General features: G+C 39.4%; 1 protein-coding gene and 1 non-coding gene across 2 annotated transcripts in view; one reads left to right on the top strand and one right to left on the bottom strand.

Moving 5' to 3' along the window:
* The first annotated feature begins 9,919 nt into the window (after positions 1–9,919).
* LOC118619103 (estradiol 17-beta-dehydrogenase 11) overlaps positions 9,920–18,770 on the top strand; it is a 33,901-nt gene continuing 25,050 nt past the window's right edge. Inside the window, exons 1-4 of the mRNA XM_036245803.1 lie at positions 9,920–10,244; positions 12,621–12,728; positions 17,280–17,411; positions 18,537–18,643. Coding sequence (XP_036101696.1) covers positions 10,032–10,244; positions 12,621–12,728; positions 17,280–17,411; positions 18,537–18,643 — 560 coding nt within the window. The 5' untranslated portion in view covers positions 9,920–10,031. The remainder of the gene's footprint in view (positions 10,245–12,620; positions 12,729–17,279; positions 17,412–18,536; positions 18,644–18,770) is intronic.
* Positions 12,019–12,081, bottom strand: LOC118621987. Its single transcript, XR_004957858.1, has one exon. It is a non-coding gene; the product is annotated as a U7 small nuclear RNA (small nuclear RNA).

Below are 18,770 nucleotides of genomic sequence, written 5' to 3'. Positions count from 1 at the left end.
TACATCAAAAAAATTATCCACCATGACCAAGTGGGATTCATCCCAGGGATGCAAAGCTGGTACAATATTCACAAATCAATAAATGTGATACACCACATAAACAAAATGAAGAATAAAAACCACATGATCATATCAATAGACGCTGAAAAAGCATTTGACAAAATCCAGCATGCATTTCTGATAAAAACGCTCAGTAATGTGGGAATAGAGGGATCATATCTCGACATAATAAAGGCCATATATGAAAGACCTACAGCCAGCATCATACTCAATGGACAGAAACTAAAAGCATTTCCCTTAAGAATAGGAACAAGACAGGATGCACACTTTCACCACTCTTATTTAACATAGTACTGGAAGTCTTAGCCACAGCAATCAGACATGAAGAAAAAATAAAAGGGATCCAAATTGGAAAGGAGGAAGTGAAACTGTCATTATTTGCAGATGACATGATATTATACATGGAAAACCCTAATGACTCCATCAAAAATCTACTAGACTTAATAAATAAATTTGGCAAAGTAGCAGGATACAAAATTAACATCAAGAAATCGATGGCACTCTTATACACCAATGATGAACCTCAGAAAGAGAAACTGAAAAAACAATCCCATTTACCATCGCGGCAAAAAAATTAAGATATCTAGGAATAAACTTAACCAAAGAAATAAAGGACCTATTTGCAGAAAGCTACAGGACATTGAAAAAAGAAATAGAGGAAGATATAAAAAAGTGGAAGCACATACCTTGTTCATGGATTGGAAGAATTAACATCATTAAAATATCCATATTGCCCTGGCCGGTTTGGCTCAGTGGTTAGAGCATCGGCCTGCGGTCCCGAGAGACCCGGGATCGGTTCCCGCTAAAGGCATGTGCCTCGGTTGCAGTTTGTCCCCGGCCCTGGTTTGTCGTGCGGGTGGCAGCCACTGGATGTGTCCCTTTCACATCGATGTTTCTCTCTCTCTCTCTCTCCTTCTCTCTCCCTCCCACTTTACCTGAACAAAAAAATGGAAAAAATATCCTAGGGTGAGGATTAAAAAAAAAAAATGTTCATATTACTCAAAGCAATCTATAGATTCAATGCAATCCCCATCAAAATACCAATGACATATTTCACAGAACTAGAACAAATACTTCAAAAATTCATATGGAACCTAAAAGACCCCGAATAGCCTCAGCAATTTTGAAAAAGAAGGACAAAGTAGGTAGGATCACAATACCAGATATCAGGTTATATTACAAAGCCACTGTAATCAAAACAGCCTGGTACTGGCACAAGAACAGGCATATAGACCAGTGGAACATAACAGAGAACCCAGAAATAGACCCAAGGCAATATGCTCAATTAATATTTGACAAAGATGGCAAGAGCATACAGTGGAGTAAGGACAGCATCTTTAATAAATTGTGTTGGGAAAATTGGACATGCAGAAAAATGAAACTAGACCATCAATTTACGCCATACACAAAAATAAACTCAAAATGGATAAAAGACTTAAATGTGACCCGTGAATCCATAAAAATTCTAGAAGAAAATGTAGGCAACAAAATTTCAGACATGATATGCAGCAGAATTTTCACTGACACAGAAAGAAAGGAAAAAATGAACACATGGGACTACATCAAACTAAAAAGCTTCTGCACAGCAAAAGAAACAACCATCAAAATGGAAAGGGAACCCACTGAATGGGAGAACATCATTGCCAATGATACATCAGATAAGGGGTTAATTTCCAAAATATATAGATTACTTATACAACTCAACAAAAGTCGGACAAAGAACCCAATTAAAAAATGGGCAGAGGAGCTGAATAGACACCTCTCCAAACAGGACGTACAAATGGCCAAGAGACATATAAAGAAATGCTCAACATCACTAATCATCAGAGAGATGCAAATTAAAACAACAATGAGGTATCACCTCACACCTGTCAGAATGGCCGCCATCAACAAATCATCAAACAAGTGTTGGCGAGCGTGTGGAGAAAAGGGGACTCTAGTACACTGCTGGTGGGAATGCAGACTGGTGTAGCCACTATGGAAAACAATATGGAGTTACCTCAAAAAATTAAAAATTGAACTTCCATTTGACCCAGTGATCCCGCTTCTAGGAATATACCCTAAGAAGCCTGAAACACCAATCAGAAAGAATATATGTACCCCCCTAATATATGTTCATAGCAGCACTATTTACAATAGCTAAGATCTGGAAACAGCCCAAGTGTCCATCAGTAGACGAATGGATAGAAAAGCAGTGGTACATATACACAGTGGAGTACTATGCAGCTATAAGAAAGAAAGATCTCTTATCCTTTGAGACGACATGCAGGAACCTGGAAAGTATTATCCTAAGTGAAACAAGCCAAGCAGAAAAAGAAAAATACCACATGATCTCACTTATATATGGAATATAATAGTCTGAGGAATAGGGTAGACCCAGAAACACCGAAGTAGGGTACAGACTGACAATCCTCAGAAGAGGGAGTGGTGGGGCGTGAGAAGAGATAAACCACAGAACTTATATGCATGTATGCATAACCAATGGACATGGACAACAAAGCCCGGGACGGGGTGGGGGGATGGAGAGGAGGGGGTCAATGGGGTAAAAAAGGAGAAACATCTGTAACAAAATTAAAATTAGAACTTTACAAACTGAAAAAACAAAACAAAAAACTGAGCGCAGGGGACTGAGGGAGCACAAAACAAAAGAATTAAAAAAAAAAAAGTTGGGTAAAGGTATAAAGTTCAAGAGAACAGTCTAGGCCAGAGAAGAGCACCTCTGAGTCACTCTGCTACAGATTGAATACCTATGTGTTCCCACATTCATATGTTGAAACCCGATCCCCAGTGTGATTGAGTTTAGAGCTGGGGCCTTTGAAAGGTGCTTAGATCATGAGAGTAGAGCCCTCCAGAATGGGATTAGTGACCTTACAAAATAGCTCACTCAGTTGGCCCTTCTGCCACGTGAGGAGACAGAGAGAAGACAGCCATCTGGGAACCAGGATGCAGCATCTCACCAGATGTAAAATCTGCTGACCTTGATCGTAGACCTACCTGCCTCCAGAACCGTGAGAAATACATTACTGTTGCTTATAAGCCACCCGGTCTGTGGTATTCTGTTAGGGCAATCTGAGCAAACTGAGATGCAGCCCTGGTCAGTTTTGCTCAGCGGTTAGAGCGTCAACCTGCGGTCCAGAGAGACCCGGGTTTGGTTCCCGCTAAGGACATGTACCTCGGTTGCAGTTTGTCCCCGGCCCTGGTTGGGTCATGTGGGAGGCAACCACTTGATGTGTCCCTTTCATGTCGATATTCCTCTCTCTCTCTCTCTCTTCCTCTCTCTCCCCCGGACTCTATCTGAACAAGAAATGGAAAAATGTCCTCAAGTGAGGATAAAAACAAACAAACAAAAAACTGAGATGCAATCACTGAGAGGTGGAAATTGAAGTTATGGGCTTAGGTTAAATGTCTAGAGAAAAGAGTGTTTGACCCATTCTATAGACTTCAGATTCAATATTGCCCCCTCTGGCCACCCCAAAAAAAAGGCATACCTCCCACCTCCCTGTTATTCTCTGTCGATGCACCCTGATGACTCTTTCATAGAATTTTCATAATAGTAAGTTTATAATTATATATTCATATGTGTTATGGCTTCATTTTCTACATTCCCCATTAGGGTAAATGATTCACAAGACAGCCCTGGCCAATTTGGCTTAGCCATTAGAGTGTCTGCTGGGGGACCAAAGAGTCGCAGATTTGATTCCCAGTCAAGGGCATGTACCTGTTTGGGATTGTGCGGGAGGCAACCAATCGATGTGTCTCTCTGACATCAATGTTTCCCCAACTAACTCCTCCCTCCCTCCCACTCTATCTGAAAATCAATGGGGAAAAATATATATCCTCAGGTGAGGATTAAAAAAATAATAATTCACAAATGGTTTTATTCAAAATTATAACAACAATAATGATAGCACACTCATCTATTAAGTGTTTTCTGTATATTAATAGATTTATCTTCACAGCAATTCTAAAAGTTCATTCTATTCTTATCTGTGTTTTATAGGTGAGGAAAATGAGGTCCAGAAGGATTAACTAACTTGTCCAAGTCCGGAATCTAGTAATAATAGAGCCAGAATTTAAACTCTGGCAATTTGGCTCCAAAATCATTGCTCTTAACCTCTGCTACCATGTTGCAATGCCCTTCAAACCCAGAACCTATCCCAATCATTGGCACAAATGTGATGTAGTAATTTGCTATGTAAATGAAGGATTCAATCATGTTATCCTACTGTTTAAAATGTATCAATACTCCTGATGTCCAACTGGATAGCATATGCTAGTCCAACATAGAAAGCCCTACAAGACTTGGCCACAATCCACCTCCTCTGTCTGATCTCCCATCTCTCCCCCTTGGAATCTTATCCGCTTCCAGAACATGCCATGTCATACTCATCTTGTCCGTGCACACCCAGTACCATCTGCTGTGAGTGCTCTCCCTTCTCTGCCTGTGCATTAATGTAAGTTTGCCTGTGAAGCTTTCCTTAGGCTGTATATGGAGAAGTGACTGCTTCTTTCTTTGAGCCTTCATTGACCCTAGTCTTATTCTCTATAGCACTTTCTACACTGTTCAGCATTCATCATTTTGCATATGTATTTCATCCATTGGACTGTTTGCTTCTTCTAAGTTTAATATTTCCACAGCTACTGCTTTGCACAGCTACTGGCACACACAGAAACTCAATAAATGCTTTCTGAAGTGAATTGAAATAGAGGCAAAAGAGAATTTGGTGAAAAAGTTAGAAATAGAGAAGGAGATGTTAGAGAAGTTAGAAAGAGAAGTACTTGCCTGACACAGAGAAGATGCTAAAAAATAGTAGTTGCACAGCTTTGAAACAGCCTAGTACAATATCCAAAAGGAAATAATAGAAACATCTGGATGAATAAAGTTTGGCTAATAGAGTCAATAGATTCATGGGTAGTACAATAAATGAAATTTTAGCTGGAAGGTGGAAATGGACAGCTGAGAAAAGAATAGGGCATACCCTCCTCTTATAAAATCAGGAGCCAAAAATTTCAGAAGCTAGTTGCTGGAATAAGACATAAAAAGTGTAGACGTTTTCAATATAACCACATAAAAGTAGTAAAGATAATGACATATATATTGGGAATATTTATATAGGGAGGATGGAGTTAGGGGAGGAGTGAGCTATATCCTCAGCTGTTACAAGAGAAAACTGATAGCGTCTACTATTGACTAATCAGGAAATGGCACTGTGAGCCTTCATTAGAGACTTTAAAGTCACCTCTGCAATAGACAGCTACATGGATTAAAAGTAGTTGATCTGAGGAGTTAGACAAAGTCAGACTAAAGACTGTGCATTTTTAATATCTACCCAGCTGAATCATTTTAAAACCAGATATACTCATTACATTGAATTCATAGATCCATTACTTAAAAAACCAACAAAAACAGGTGTGGCTGGACGAGCTAACATCTAACTCCCTCCAGCTCTCAAATCCAGAATACAGGGCCAAGTGGAAGGCTTCTACCCCAGAATGATAGGAAATCTTTGAAGTAGCTCCTTTAACACAAGCTGGCAATCAATTCTGGATGTTCTTCCTCAGTGTTTTGTAGAGTAACAGGGAGAAGAAAAGCTTTTGTAACTGCTGAGTAGGGTGGCCTTTTGCCCTGAATCCACTAGGATTCCATAGAGCCAGAACCTTACAGATGATACGTTCAGCTATGGTCATAGCTATCATTCATCATGTACACTTGTTTATGAGATGTCATGCTCTGTGCTGTTTAAATATCTCATTCACTCAGCCAAGCTGCTAATATATCCATTTTACAGATAAAGTAACTAAGACCTCAGGTGATGGTAAGTAATTAACCTGATATCCCATAGCTAATAAAAACCTTGGCAGGATTAAAATTTATTGTTTTAAACAGCTGCACTCTTGCCTGCTAATTAGTCAGTTAAGTTACCTGTTGGAGTTGCAAATAGTGGGAGTTAGGATCCTTTTGGATTTTCACAGTGATTTAGAACTGGATTCGCTTTTCTTTTTTACCTGAGAAAGAAGGCGATCTAGCACAGTCCTATTGGTCTAGGCTTAAATTCAACTCTACCATTTATACTATCACCTCAGATGATTTGCCTACTTTTCTTTCTTTCTTTTTTTTTTTATTAATTAATTTACTTTTGTTACAGATGTTTCTCTTTTTCCCTCCACTGATTCCCCCCTCCCCCTCCCTCCCCGCCCTGTCCTCAGCTTTGTTGTCCATGTCCATTGTTCATGCATACATGCATATAAGTTTTGTGGTTTATCTCTCCCCCCACTACCCCCTCTTTTGGGGATTGTCAGTCTGTACCCCCCTTTCACGTCTCTGGGACTACCCCATTCCTCAGACTGTTATGTTAATTATATTCCACAAGTAAGTGAGATCATATGATACTTGTCTTTCTCTGTTTGGCTTGTTTTGCTTAGGATAATCTTGATTACATCTTCAATTTCTTTGGTTGTTACTGGTCTGTTCAAGTTTTCTATTTCTTCCTGGTTCAGTTTTGGGAGACTATGTGTTTCTAGAAATTTGTCCATTTCGCTTAGATTGTCGAACTTGTTGCCGTATAATTGTTCATAATATCTGTTAGCAATCCTTTGTATTTCTGTGGTGTCAGTTATTATTTCTCCTCTTTCATTTCTGATTTTGTGTATTTGGGTTCTCTCTCTTTGTTTCTTGGTGAGTCTAGCTAAGGGTCCATCAATCTTGTTTATCTTTTGAAAAACCAGCTCTTTGTTTCATTGATCCTTTGAATTGTTTTTTTTTTTTTTGGTCTCTATGTCATTTATTTCTACTCTGATCTTTACTATTTCCTTCCTTCTACTTACTCTGGGGTTTTCTTTCTGTTTGCTCTCTAGTTCTTTAAGTTGTGAGGTTAGATAGTCTATTAGACATTTTTCTTGCTTTTTGAGGTAGGCCTGTAGTGCTATGAACTTCCCTCTCAGAACTGCTTTTGCTGCATCCCATAGATTTTGTGTTGTTGTATGTTCATTTTCATTGTTTTCCAGGAAGTTTTAAATTTCTTCCTTGATCTCCATGCTAACTCATTCATTGTTCAATAACATATTATTTAGCCTCCAGGTTTTCAAATGTTTTTGCATATTCTTGTTGCAATTGATTTCTAGTTGCATGCCATACCTTTGATGGCCTGGGCAGTTTCCCGAGTGTTTTTAAAGTGAACACGAAGATTTGAAACTCTTGACTTGCATGATTTTGTGGAGTTTTCTGGGTCAAGTGAATAGCGAACCATTTTCAGAGGCCACCTGAAGGATTACTTTCCTTAATCCTTTATTTCTTCATTCATGTAATAGAGATCTCAGTTGAGCCTACTGCTTAAGGTTATTGAGAGGATAAAATGAACTGTTTAGGTTATGTACAGCATTCAGCATAATGCCTGGCTAGACATAGTAAGTGCTCAAAACATTGTTGAGGAACTCTTTATTCTTTTTTCTTTCTTTCTTTCTTTTTTTTTTTTGTGGTACGTGCCCCTAGCAGGAACCGAACCAGGGACTCTCTTGTCCACAGGCCGACGCTCAACCACTGAGCCAAACTGGCTAGGGATCTTTTTTCTTTTTAATGCCACTTCAACAAGTGGAAAGGCAGTATGAAATTAAGATGTTCCACATATAAAACATATTAAACTTTCCTAATGAAAGGCATTTTTTTAAAAACCACAAATATACAGGGGTAGGCAAAAGTAGGTTTATAGTCGAGAGTACACGAAACACAGTTTACTCTTTTGAGTTAATAAAGCTATTTAATACTCATAATCTTCCTGTCTTTCCATACAAACAACTGTAACATACTTTTTGCCCACCCTTTTAATAAAATCATATACTTTACCATTGTATCAGATTAGCAGCTAATCATCACTCACAAAACCATTCATACCTGGTCAGAGTGTCTCAGTTGGTTGAGCGTCATCCCGTGCACCAAAAGGTTGCCTGTTTTTTTTCAAAATATGTTTTATTGATTTCTTTAGAAAGAGGAAGGGAGATAGAGGTAGAAACATCGATCACCTGCCTCCTGCATGTCCCCCAAAAACCTAGGCATGTGCCCTGACTGAGAATTGAACCAGGACCTCTCAGTCCATGGGGAGATGCTCAATCCACTGAGTCATACCAGACAGGCTGCCTGTTTGATTCCTGGTCAGGGCACATTTCATATCAATGTTCCTTTCTTCTCTCTCTAAATCTCTCTCTCTCTCTCTCTCTCTCTCTCTCTCTGTTCTTTCCTTTCTCTAAGCATGTCCTTGAGTGAGGATTTAAGAAACAAACAAAACACCCATTCACTTTGTAATTATATTAGTGTCAGTTTTAATTCATATAGAGTTGAATAGTAGATAAAGTACTGTGCTTTATGTTAACTTATTGGAATTTCACAAGAATCCTGTAGGGTATTAGTATCATCCCAGTTTTACAAATTAGAACACATGGTCAGGGAGGTGAGATCACATACACATATGGCATTCAAGTATGAATGTTTCCAAACACTGAGTTCTTTCCTTGGTCAACTTGGTGAGTCAAAACTACCCAGTTTGTACTTAATAAAAAATTTTAATAGAAAAAAAATAGAGTCAGAGTGTCAATATATATTAAAGTTGACATATACAAAAGCAAACACATATACATATACTAGGTCACCATGGAAAATATGATTCTTTCTACAAGTTTGACAAACACTGACCCTGTGTCCAGCTCCAAATTTTTACTTGCTGGGGGAACTTTCATAGTCAACTTTAAGAACGAGTTGCAGATGAGATTCAGACTTCAAGAACTCCATGGTGGAATGCTACTTTTGCAAGACTGTTACTATCCCTTCATCCCATATAACAGTGTTGAGATGCTTATAAGAGATAGGAGTATGAATTACTTGTGAACTTCCATTTCTTGTGATTTTTCTGCCTCTTAAATATAAAAGGGTAATAACCACCTGACAAAATCTCTTCCCAGGCACTGTAATGTCTTGCAAAAAATTATAATTCAATTACTGTCAAGAACCGTATTGAAAAAAAAAAAAAATACATGCAACAAACACTAAGCTCTTAACTGCACACAAGCCCAGAGTTTGATCTTTTATTTCAATAACCAATTGCTGGGATTTTTTTAAGACACCAGTTACATATTGAATACTCACATATATAGGCTACTAAACCAAAGATTACACTCTTTAGACAAAAAAGTTCTTTCTAATTTATTAACCATTCTATAGGCAGTAATTTATTAACCTGTATAAATATACAATTACTAAAGGGTAATGTGTGTGTGTGTGTGTGTGTGTGTGTGTGTGTTTTCACAAATTCTGATAGGTTGAGTGCAAAAGGTTATCCAAATATGCAGCTCTTCCTTGTGCAAACAATCCCCTGTAATATGATCAGGGTGTTGATTATCGTTGTCCCAGAAACGATAATTTGTCCTGGGTCCTCCAAAAAAATCGTGCTTAGCTCAAAGTAAAAAGTGATGTAGCATCATTTCCCAGCCGGGGGTAGAACAACTGGCCATCTCCCCGGATTCATTTAAGACAGGCAACTATATTTGCATCACTTAACTAGTGATGGGCAACCATCAAGTTTCAAAGAAGCATCTGGACTGCGGACACCATCAATTATCCTTGTAACTTTAAGATGAATGTATCAAATGCGGGAAAACAAGCGGCAACTAACCCCCACTCCCCACCCCCTCCCAGAGGTCTCGAGAAAGAGTGGGTGAAAGATCACTGACTTTTGCTCTCCTCCCTACTTTGTCCCTCCCAGATCTCCGAGCCAGCGAGCCGTCGCCCGCTCTGCAGCCGGAGCCAATTGCGGAGGACCTCGCCAAGCCCGGCCCAGCGGAAGGAACGGTTTCAGAGTTGTTTGTTTCTCTCTCATAAAGAAGCTCTTCCTTGCTGCTGCTTTTATTCTCTCTGGGGTTAGACGGAACGCTTGAAGGCAATTTAGAGCGATTGGTAAGCGTACCAAATCCTCGCAGCCTCAAAAATGTTAAAATTCGTTCTGAACTGCCTCCTGCTGCTGCCCTTGCTGATCGTCTTCATGTTAGAATCTCTGCTGAAGCTTTTTATTCCTAAGAAGAGAAAATCAGTCACCGGAGAAATCGTTCTGATCACTGGAGCTGGACATGGAATCGGGAGACTGACTGCCTATGAATTTGCCAAACTTAAAAGCAAACTGGTTCTTTGGGACATAAATAAGGTAATAATAGTGCTTTACTGTTGTACTTTCTGGTACCTTTCATCTGTGGACGTGTATGCATTTTGCAGCTATTGCCAAATTATAGATGGGGGAAAAACATGGATTAAGCAATGTGTTTATGATCATGTGATGAATGGACCTAGACAATAAGATTCTCAGTTGCTGCCCATTTGACACTGTAAATTGAATCCTCACTTGTGCCCTGAAAATAATTTGTAATTTCTTCCTGAATTGATTTCACGGATCCCTCCGTCTTAACCATATGGAAAAAGTAATAGTTTTAGCTAGTATATTAAAAGAGTATGAGGTTTTAAAAAAGAATAAGAGTAAGAAAAAAAAATCCTACTTGCAGTTACTGAGCTAAATGGGTTTAAGACACCCAACAGAAAGCAACATTACTATGCCATAGTCATTTCCAAGAGTAAATTTTTTTGTTAATCCTCACCCAAGGGTATTTTTTCCATTGATTTTTAGAGAGAGTAGAAGGAGAGAGGGAGGGGTGGAGAGAGAGAGAGAAACATTGATGGGAGAGATACATATAGTTTGGCTGCCTCCTGCACATGCCCCAACCAGGGCTGGGGATGGAACCTGCAACCGAGGTACCTTGACTGGGAATTGAACCTGTGGCTGCAACCGAGGTACCTTGACTGGGAATTGAACCCATGGCTGTTTGGTGCACAGGCGGATGCTCTAACCACTGAGCATACCAGCCAGGGCCAAGAGTAATTTTTTAAAACCACATTTTAGTTAAAAACAATACAAAATAACAGAACTTTTTATGTAATTTTTTACCAGGATAGGTGTAGGCTAAGGAAGAGAGGAAGACTGGAAACTTGCCTTCTATTTGGCCAGTGGTTGATGTACAAAGAGGTTTCTGGAAGCACCAGCTGGCCTGAAATGCCATACCTTACACATTAGTTAACATCCAGTGATGTAAACAAGAATTCATGGAACGTGAAGTTAGATGAGCACCAATCTAGTGAGTGAGTGATTGAGAGGGCAATCAACAAACACTTCCTGAGTATCTGTTGCCTAGATATTAAGAACCCAGTGGCAAACAGGAGGTTGAGTCCCATACCCTCACTCTAGTAAGGAAAATAGACATTAAATAATTATATGTGCAATGATAGATACAAACTAGGCGCAGCTTAGTCTGGTGCTGTCAAGGTGTCTGGTGTGATGGTGTGGTCAGACTCATCTGAGCTCTCCATTTCTTCATGGATAACTTACCCCAAATCATGGGTAACTCCCCAGAGCTTTCAGTTCCTTTTCTGTAAAATGGATGAAATAACAGTACTTAACCTTAGAGGACTGGAGGATTATATCAGATAATGCACACAAGGCATTTAGCACAATGTGTGGCACATGGTATATGCCAAATAATGCACACTTAATATGACACATAATGCCCTTTAATTTGGACTCCTGCTGGCCTTGAACTTTATGACCCAGCATCACCAATCTGCTGGTGCTTCCCCAGAGATCCTTTCTCCTATCTGTCCCTTTACTTCCATTCTGCCTAGTGTGCCCTGCCCCCTCTTTGCATAGCTGTTCTACTCACTCTTAAGACCCAACTCAGGTACCTCTTCTAGAATTGTACTGCATGCCCCTTTTCTTTGTTCCCATAACTCTCTCTGTGTAGCTCTATTATTATACTTACCACAATATATTTGTTTGAACCATAGGAAACTGCCAATGTTCAGTTCTTTATTCTAAAACAATAACAATTTCATAGGGTTCTGCCTAAATATTATTCTTATTTATTTATTTATTTTAGGGCCTTCTGGTAAAAACTGGAAGACCTACTAGACAAATTCAAAAAGAGCTGTAAGCACTTATTATTTTATGTTTTTACTACACTGTGAGCTCGCTGAGGTTAGGACTCATTCATTCATACTTGTGTCCACAAGGTTCTAAGCACCGTGGATATGACCTACACATTAAAATGTTGGCGGAATGAGTGAATGAATTGTCATTAACTCCTTACTTATTTATTTTACAGCCAGAAAACTGATGTCTATAAGTAGTTTTAGTGACAGAGGAAAAAAGCTTAATGTTATTTTTCTGAAGCCTGATACGGATATACGTACATACGTACATGCATACATTCACAGTGTAAAATTTATAATACAAAACTAGTATTTTAAGATTGTATCTTCTTTTTAAAAGCTTGCTTTAAATTCAGTTTCAACTAAAAGAAGCTCTGTAAAGTACTGAGAGCAAAGTGTACCTATATCCCTGTCAAAAATGTGCCAGTTGAATTCTTGCTCACTCCCAGTTCAAAGACGCTGATTACCCTTAATTATTTTCAGCTGTTGATATAATATGCTCACAACATTTATTTTATTCTTTTTGCCTCTTTATTGCTTTTTCTAGCATGGAATTGAGGAAACAGCTGCTGAATGCAAGAGACTGGGTGCAAAAGTTCATACCTTCGTGGTAGACTGCAGTAACCGAGAAGATATTTACAGTTCGGCGAAGAAGGTGAACTTCTACATCTGTTTAGAATCGCATCGTGTCAGACCCGGGAGGGATTTTGGAGATGGCCCTATCATGATTCACACAAACTAACAGAAGTTTTGTGATTTGCCCAAGGTTATATAGTGGCAGACCCAGAACTAAACCCCAGAACTGAGGTTCCCAGACTTTAGTGTGTTCTGGAATCTTTCAAGCAACTTGTTTAAAAAATAAGCACCCCAGAGATTTTCGTTCAGTATGTTGAGGGCTGGGCCCAGGAATGTGTGTGTTTAGTACCCTGTGCACCCACGCCTCACCCATCTGATTTTGATACAGGTAAATCCTTGGATGACACTGCAGAGTCACTGCCAGGGTCTTCTGAAGTCCAGTCAAAGAAGTCAGTTAGGAAGATAGGGTAAACCTGTTTATTGTCATAGACATATCTATTTCTATAAAGCATTATTTGCCTCATCTATACATAACTGAGATGTGCTATATATAATGTCATTTGATCTGAACACATTCATAAATGTACTTGTTAACTAAATGCGGTAATGGTAGAAAGGTCACTAGAATTAGATGGGCAAATTCCTCAAAATACATCTTCCTGGACCTCACCCCTGGATATTCTGATTCAGTACAGTATAAAGATTCTGATTCAGCCAAGACGAGAACCTCTTGAATTTTAGAAATTTTAGATTTGTGGACATTTATAAAATTTTATTTTAAATTATAATCTTTTATTTCAAACTGATGCCTCTATTGTTGCTTAGGCAACGCTCAAAAGAATAGGTAGACATTACCCAGGCCAGTGGTTCGGGGACGGCCTTTGGGGAAGGGGGTACAGTAAGCTCAAGGCTTTTGGGTAAGAAACATCTGCCTTCCTCACAATAACCATTTTACTTAACAATGATTTTCTTTTTTTTTTTTTTTATCCTCACCCAAGGACATTTTGTTTTGCATTTATCTTCAGATAGAACAGGAGGGAGAGAGGGAGGAAGAGAGAGAGAGAGAGAAACGTCAATGTGAGAGAAATACATCGAGTGGCTGCCATCCACACAGCCCCAACCGGGGCCGGGGATAATCTGTAACCAAGGTACATGCCCTTAGCGGGAACCGGACCCGGGTCTCTCTGGTCTGCGGGCCTGACGCTCTAATTGCTGAGCTAAACTGGCCAGGGCAACAATGATTTTCCTTCATAGAGAGGAGTCTTTCCAGTTAATACTAGCTTTATCATCTAGGGCAGGTTACCCAACCTCTCTGCCTAACTTTCCTCAGTTATAAAGTGGGGATCACAGTAGTACCTACCTCATAGGATTGTTATGGGGATTAAGTGAATTAATGATGTAAAGTTCTTAGAACAATGCCTGGTGCTCAGAGACTTTGTAAGAATTAGTTAATGGTATTATAGCATTGCCCATGGAAATGGGGTCCTTGGAGTGTCTGGAGAAAAGCATTTCTGGACACCCACATGTGAGGATAAGGTCTGGTGGTAAGATTTATTTGGATGGAAATAGAAGGCTGCCCTCAGGTTCCCAGTGTCTCATCTCCAACTGTCCTCCTTTGTGGAAAAATTCCGGTCTTGTTCTTCATTAAGCCCAGTACAAACAACAGTCTCCAAAAGTTCTGTGCCATGCCAAAGCTTAGGCTATATTTAGTCCATGTCTGCCCCATCTGGGACAGAGGGGACAGAGGGAGGAAGGGAGGGGGAGGGGGAGAGGGAGAGACTTCCTTTATTAGGCTGATTACATTATCCCAGTTTTGGGAAGGACCATGTGCCCTTTCAAACTAACCAATCAACTTTCCAATCTGTCATGGGCTGGCACTGGGTCCTCCCTCTAGCCAATCTATTTCCTAGATCTTCCAGGGTTCTGTGTCCCTTATCCAATCCGATTCTTTTCCCAGGCCTGGCTCTGCCCCTTATGGTCACCATCTTAGTTCCTACTGCACTCGCCTCAAAGTGGAAGCACCTCCCCCTGTGCCATCTTGACTTCTACTGGGCATGTGTCCAGTAGAGGAATTTCTCCTGCTTATGTCATCCTTTCTGTTCCCCCCGCAGCCACCCCTACCCTATAATGATCCTTCCTGCCCACTTGTCCCTGGGTTGGAGGATACGCTGAAGAATGTGTGAAGCTGTAACTTTCTAGTGAAGTAAGCAGGCTTGTTGCCCAGTTCAGCTCCCTGGTTTATTAGGCGTAATAATGTCTGATCCCTTTTGCTCCTTTCCTTTATTAACATTTAGCTACCTATGCTAACAACAATAGAATCACCAATATTATCTACATACTTTTTTTTTTTTTTTTTTGGTACGTGCCCCTATCGGGAACCGAACCCAGAACTCTCTAGTCCACAGGCCAACGCTCTAACCGCTGAGCCCAACCGGCCAGGGCTTATCTACATAATTTTGTTATTAGCCATTATTGAGGGGATTTAGTAGTGTTAGTTGCCTACATGGAAAACATTCATTTCTAGACGCACTTTGCTGGAAAAGATAACTTTATTATTATTTGAAACAATTTCATGTATTCTAAACATAGTGTTTTTACTGAAATTGTGCTAAGATGAACTAACTATATGCTTAAACAGAGTATACACAATGACATATGATTATCAGATATTTTGAAGTAGCTCTCTCTCTTTTTTTTTTTTTTAATCCTCACCCGAGGACATTTTTCCATTTTTCACTCAGAGCGGGAAGGAGAGAGAGGAAGAGAGAGAAACATCGATGTGAAAGGGACACATCGAGTGGCCGCCACCCACACGACCCAACCAGGGCCGTGGACAAACTGCAGCCAAGGTACATGCCCTTAGCGGGAACCGAACCCGGGTCTCTGTGGACCGCAGGCTGACGCTCTAACCGTTGAGCCAAACCGGCCAGGGCTGAAGTAGCTCTCTTGATGTGGGTGTTTAGGTATCAGGACAATGTTATGCCACCTAAACAATAAAACTCTCAGCTGGCTTCCATTATTGAGCAATGTGTAAATTGACATTCTCACCCTGGTAGGAGACCATAGGTGATGATGGGGAGGGAGCTCAAGGATGGAGGAAAGGTCAAGAGCCTCTGGGCACATACTTTGGCAATAGAAACAATAATTTACATGTTTAGCATGTTAATTTGGAGGTGTTACAGTAGCTTCATCAATTGAACCACATAAAATGTTTTGTTTTTCTCATAACTAGGGGCATAACAGTTTTAGGAATAGGAATAACAGTTTTCCTATTGTTCTAGAGATGGACATAGGTACAAATGGTGTTAAGGGCCAAATCACTTAGTTTGACCCTTTAAAATTTAAATACAACCTGATGCAAGTCAGTTGTGCCTGAGGAGCCCTCACAGTGGCACAGTGGTGTGTGTCACCGGAATGGTGATGGCCTCCCAACTCTTTTCTGTTTGAGATTTGAGGCTTATCTTGGTGTCTGAGGTCAGAAAATCTGGGAGAGTCTCAATTTCACTTAACCTTTAATAACTATGTGACCTATTGCAAGAAAGTTAGCCATCCTGTGTTTCATGTTTCTCATCATTAAAATGAGCCTACTAAGAGTTGCTACCTCATAGAATTGTTGTGAGTTAAATGAGATCATGGAATTCTGTAAAATGCATAGCACTTAACAGATATGAAAACTTTTACTAGATTGGTTGCCGTCTCCCCCTCAGTCCCCCAATACACCACAGCACTATCTAAATAATGATAACTCCATTAGTAGAGGCTACCTTTTATTTGGAACACAGTGTATAGCATCTTGGATTGTAGCTCTAGGATCCATCCACCAAGAAGCTTAGTTACTCAGGGAACCATAAAAATATTGAAGAAGATATTCTTGCATTCAAGCCCCTAAGCCTACTGCAATTTTATGGAGAAAGGTTGGGGAGCAAGAGAATGGAGTGACCATAAAAATAAATAGAAGATGTCACCAGTTTAGTGGTGTAATCAGTTTTACATAGCTCCCCTTGCCAATTAGTTAACCTTTATTTTGCTTACCTTTTACAGTAGTATTTGAAAAATAAAGTTGTTTATTTGTCAATGGTTATGTTTTTGTTAGCCAAATGCCTCCTGAGCTATAATCAATAGAGCAAAGTCAAGAGAGTAAATTGCAGAAAATTTTTACCTAGCAAACTTACAGGCAGAGCTATTTTGAAATTAAGTACCTAAAATTAAAAGGTTTTTTTTTCATGTTGGTACATAGATTCAAAACTACTTTTTTTTCGCCCTGGCTGGTTTGGCTCAGCGATTACAGTGTCGACCGTGGACCAGAGAATCCCGGGGTTCAGTTCCCACTAAGGGCACATGCCTTGGTTGTATGTAGTTTGTCCCCAGCCCCGGTTGGGGTTGTGTGGGTGGCAGCCAGTCGATGTCTCTCTCACATCGATGTTTCTCTCTCTCTTCCTCCTTCTCTCCTTCCCATTCTATCTGAAGATGAATGCAAAAATGTCCTCCGGTGAGGATAAAAAAAGAAAAAAAACTACTTTTTTTCCCCACAGCTAGTAAAAAATACACACTTCTTTAATAGTCATTGCATGCAAGCCTACCCTCATACTTCTTAATGATGCAGATATTTTTCCTGTTTTATTTTTTAAAGGTGAAGGCAGAAATTGGAGATGTCAGTATTCTAGTAAATAATGCTGGTGTGGTCTATACATCAGATTTGTTTGCTACACAAGACCCTCAAATTGAAAAGACTTTTGAAGTTAATGTACTTGCACATTTCTGGGTAAGTATGAATTTTTTTACAAAAATATTTCCTTTTGTAAGACTCAAAGATTAAGTTTCAAGTGAAGCTTTCAGTTGACATGTCAACTCAATACTAAAGTTTTCTCCAGGTACCAGGGATAATCTACAAAAAGGTCATTTTTTACACTATGGCCAAATCTTATCAATTATTCTTCCTCTCCCCCTCAAAAATATCAATACTAATGATAGATTAATAAATAATAATAAATTTCAAGTGTTATGTATGTTTTAATTCTAAGCTAGATTATTATATTTTTGTGTCTGTTTAAAGATGAAGAAGGGATTAGGGATCATTTGAGTCATCTTCTGTGACTATAAAAGGGGAACACAGTTTGCTTCAGATTCTCATGAGACCCAGGCCTTCTGTTATATCCTAGTCCCGGACACAAACTTGATTAGGAAACTTACCATTCAGTGTCTTAAATACACACGCGTGCGTGCGCACACACACGTGATTTTCTGAGGACTCTAAATATTGCTCAGCCAGTTCCTAAAAGGGTCCCTGAAAGTTTTCTTGGATATGAATTTGGGGTGAGTAATCTCAAAAGAATACTGGACTTAGTTGGTGAAAATACAGTATTATGTTATGTTAACATTCCCAAATTACTGACTTCTGTCTTTGTATTTTTATGACTTATGAATTTGCTTATCTTTCTGCCTCTGTTGAAATGCGGCTCTTATCTTATTAGTTTCTGAATCCCCATCACACAGTAGGTGCTCAATAAATATTTACCGCATGAATCATTCAGTGACTACTGGAAGTTTGCTGTTCACTTCAATATTTTGATGGCAAACTCTTGTCTAACAATTTCACATTAAGATAGAAGACATCATTGATAAAAGGTAGAGGATCAGTGGCAATAAGTTCAAAATTTAAATGAGATGAATTCTTAAAGTTTTCAGTATCCATTGTTTACCTAAATTTTTCTAATCTGGGCATCCTATCCAGTTGCTCTACATTGCCACATTTGGCTAATCTAGCTATTTCTTATTTATGCTAGGAACAATGTTAACAAAATATATCTTTGTTTCAAAATATTCCCAATGCATCTGTGAATCAGAAATTTAAAAAAAAAAATTTCTGTCTTATAAAAACTGTTTTTAGACTACAAAGGCATTTCTTCCAGCGATGATGAAGAATAATCATGGCCATATTGTCACTGTGGCTTCAGCAGCTGGGCATACTGCAGTCCCCTTTTTAATGGCTTATTGGTAAGTAAACATCTGTTTTTTCATTGGTTCTTATGCTCAGCTTTGTTGCATAAAGTCTCTTGTGCCAAGGGCATTATCAACCATCAATCTCCTATGGTGATGAGAAACAGAAGCCAACTGCTTCAGG

Source organism: Molossus molossus, unplaced genomic scaffold (assembly GCF_014108415.1).
Source record: "Molossus molossus isolate mMolMol1 unplaced genomic scaffold, mMolMol1.p scaffold_m16_p_1, whole genome shotgun sequence".
NCBI lineage: Eukaryota > Metazoa > Chordata > Mammalia > Chiroptera > Molossidae > Molossus > Molossus molossus.
Note: the sequence above shows the minus strand (reverse complement) of the source record. Positions and strands in the feature narration are given on the sequence as shown.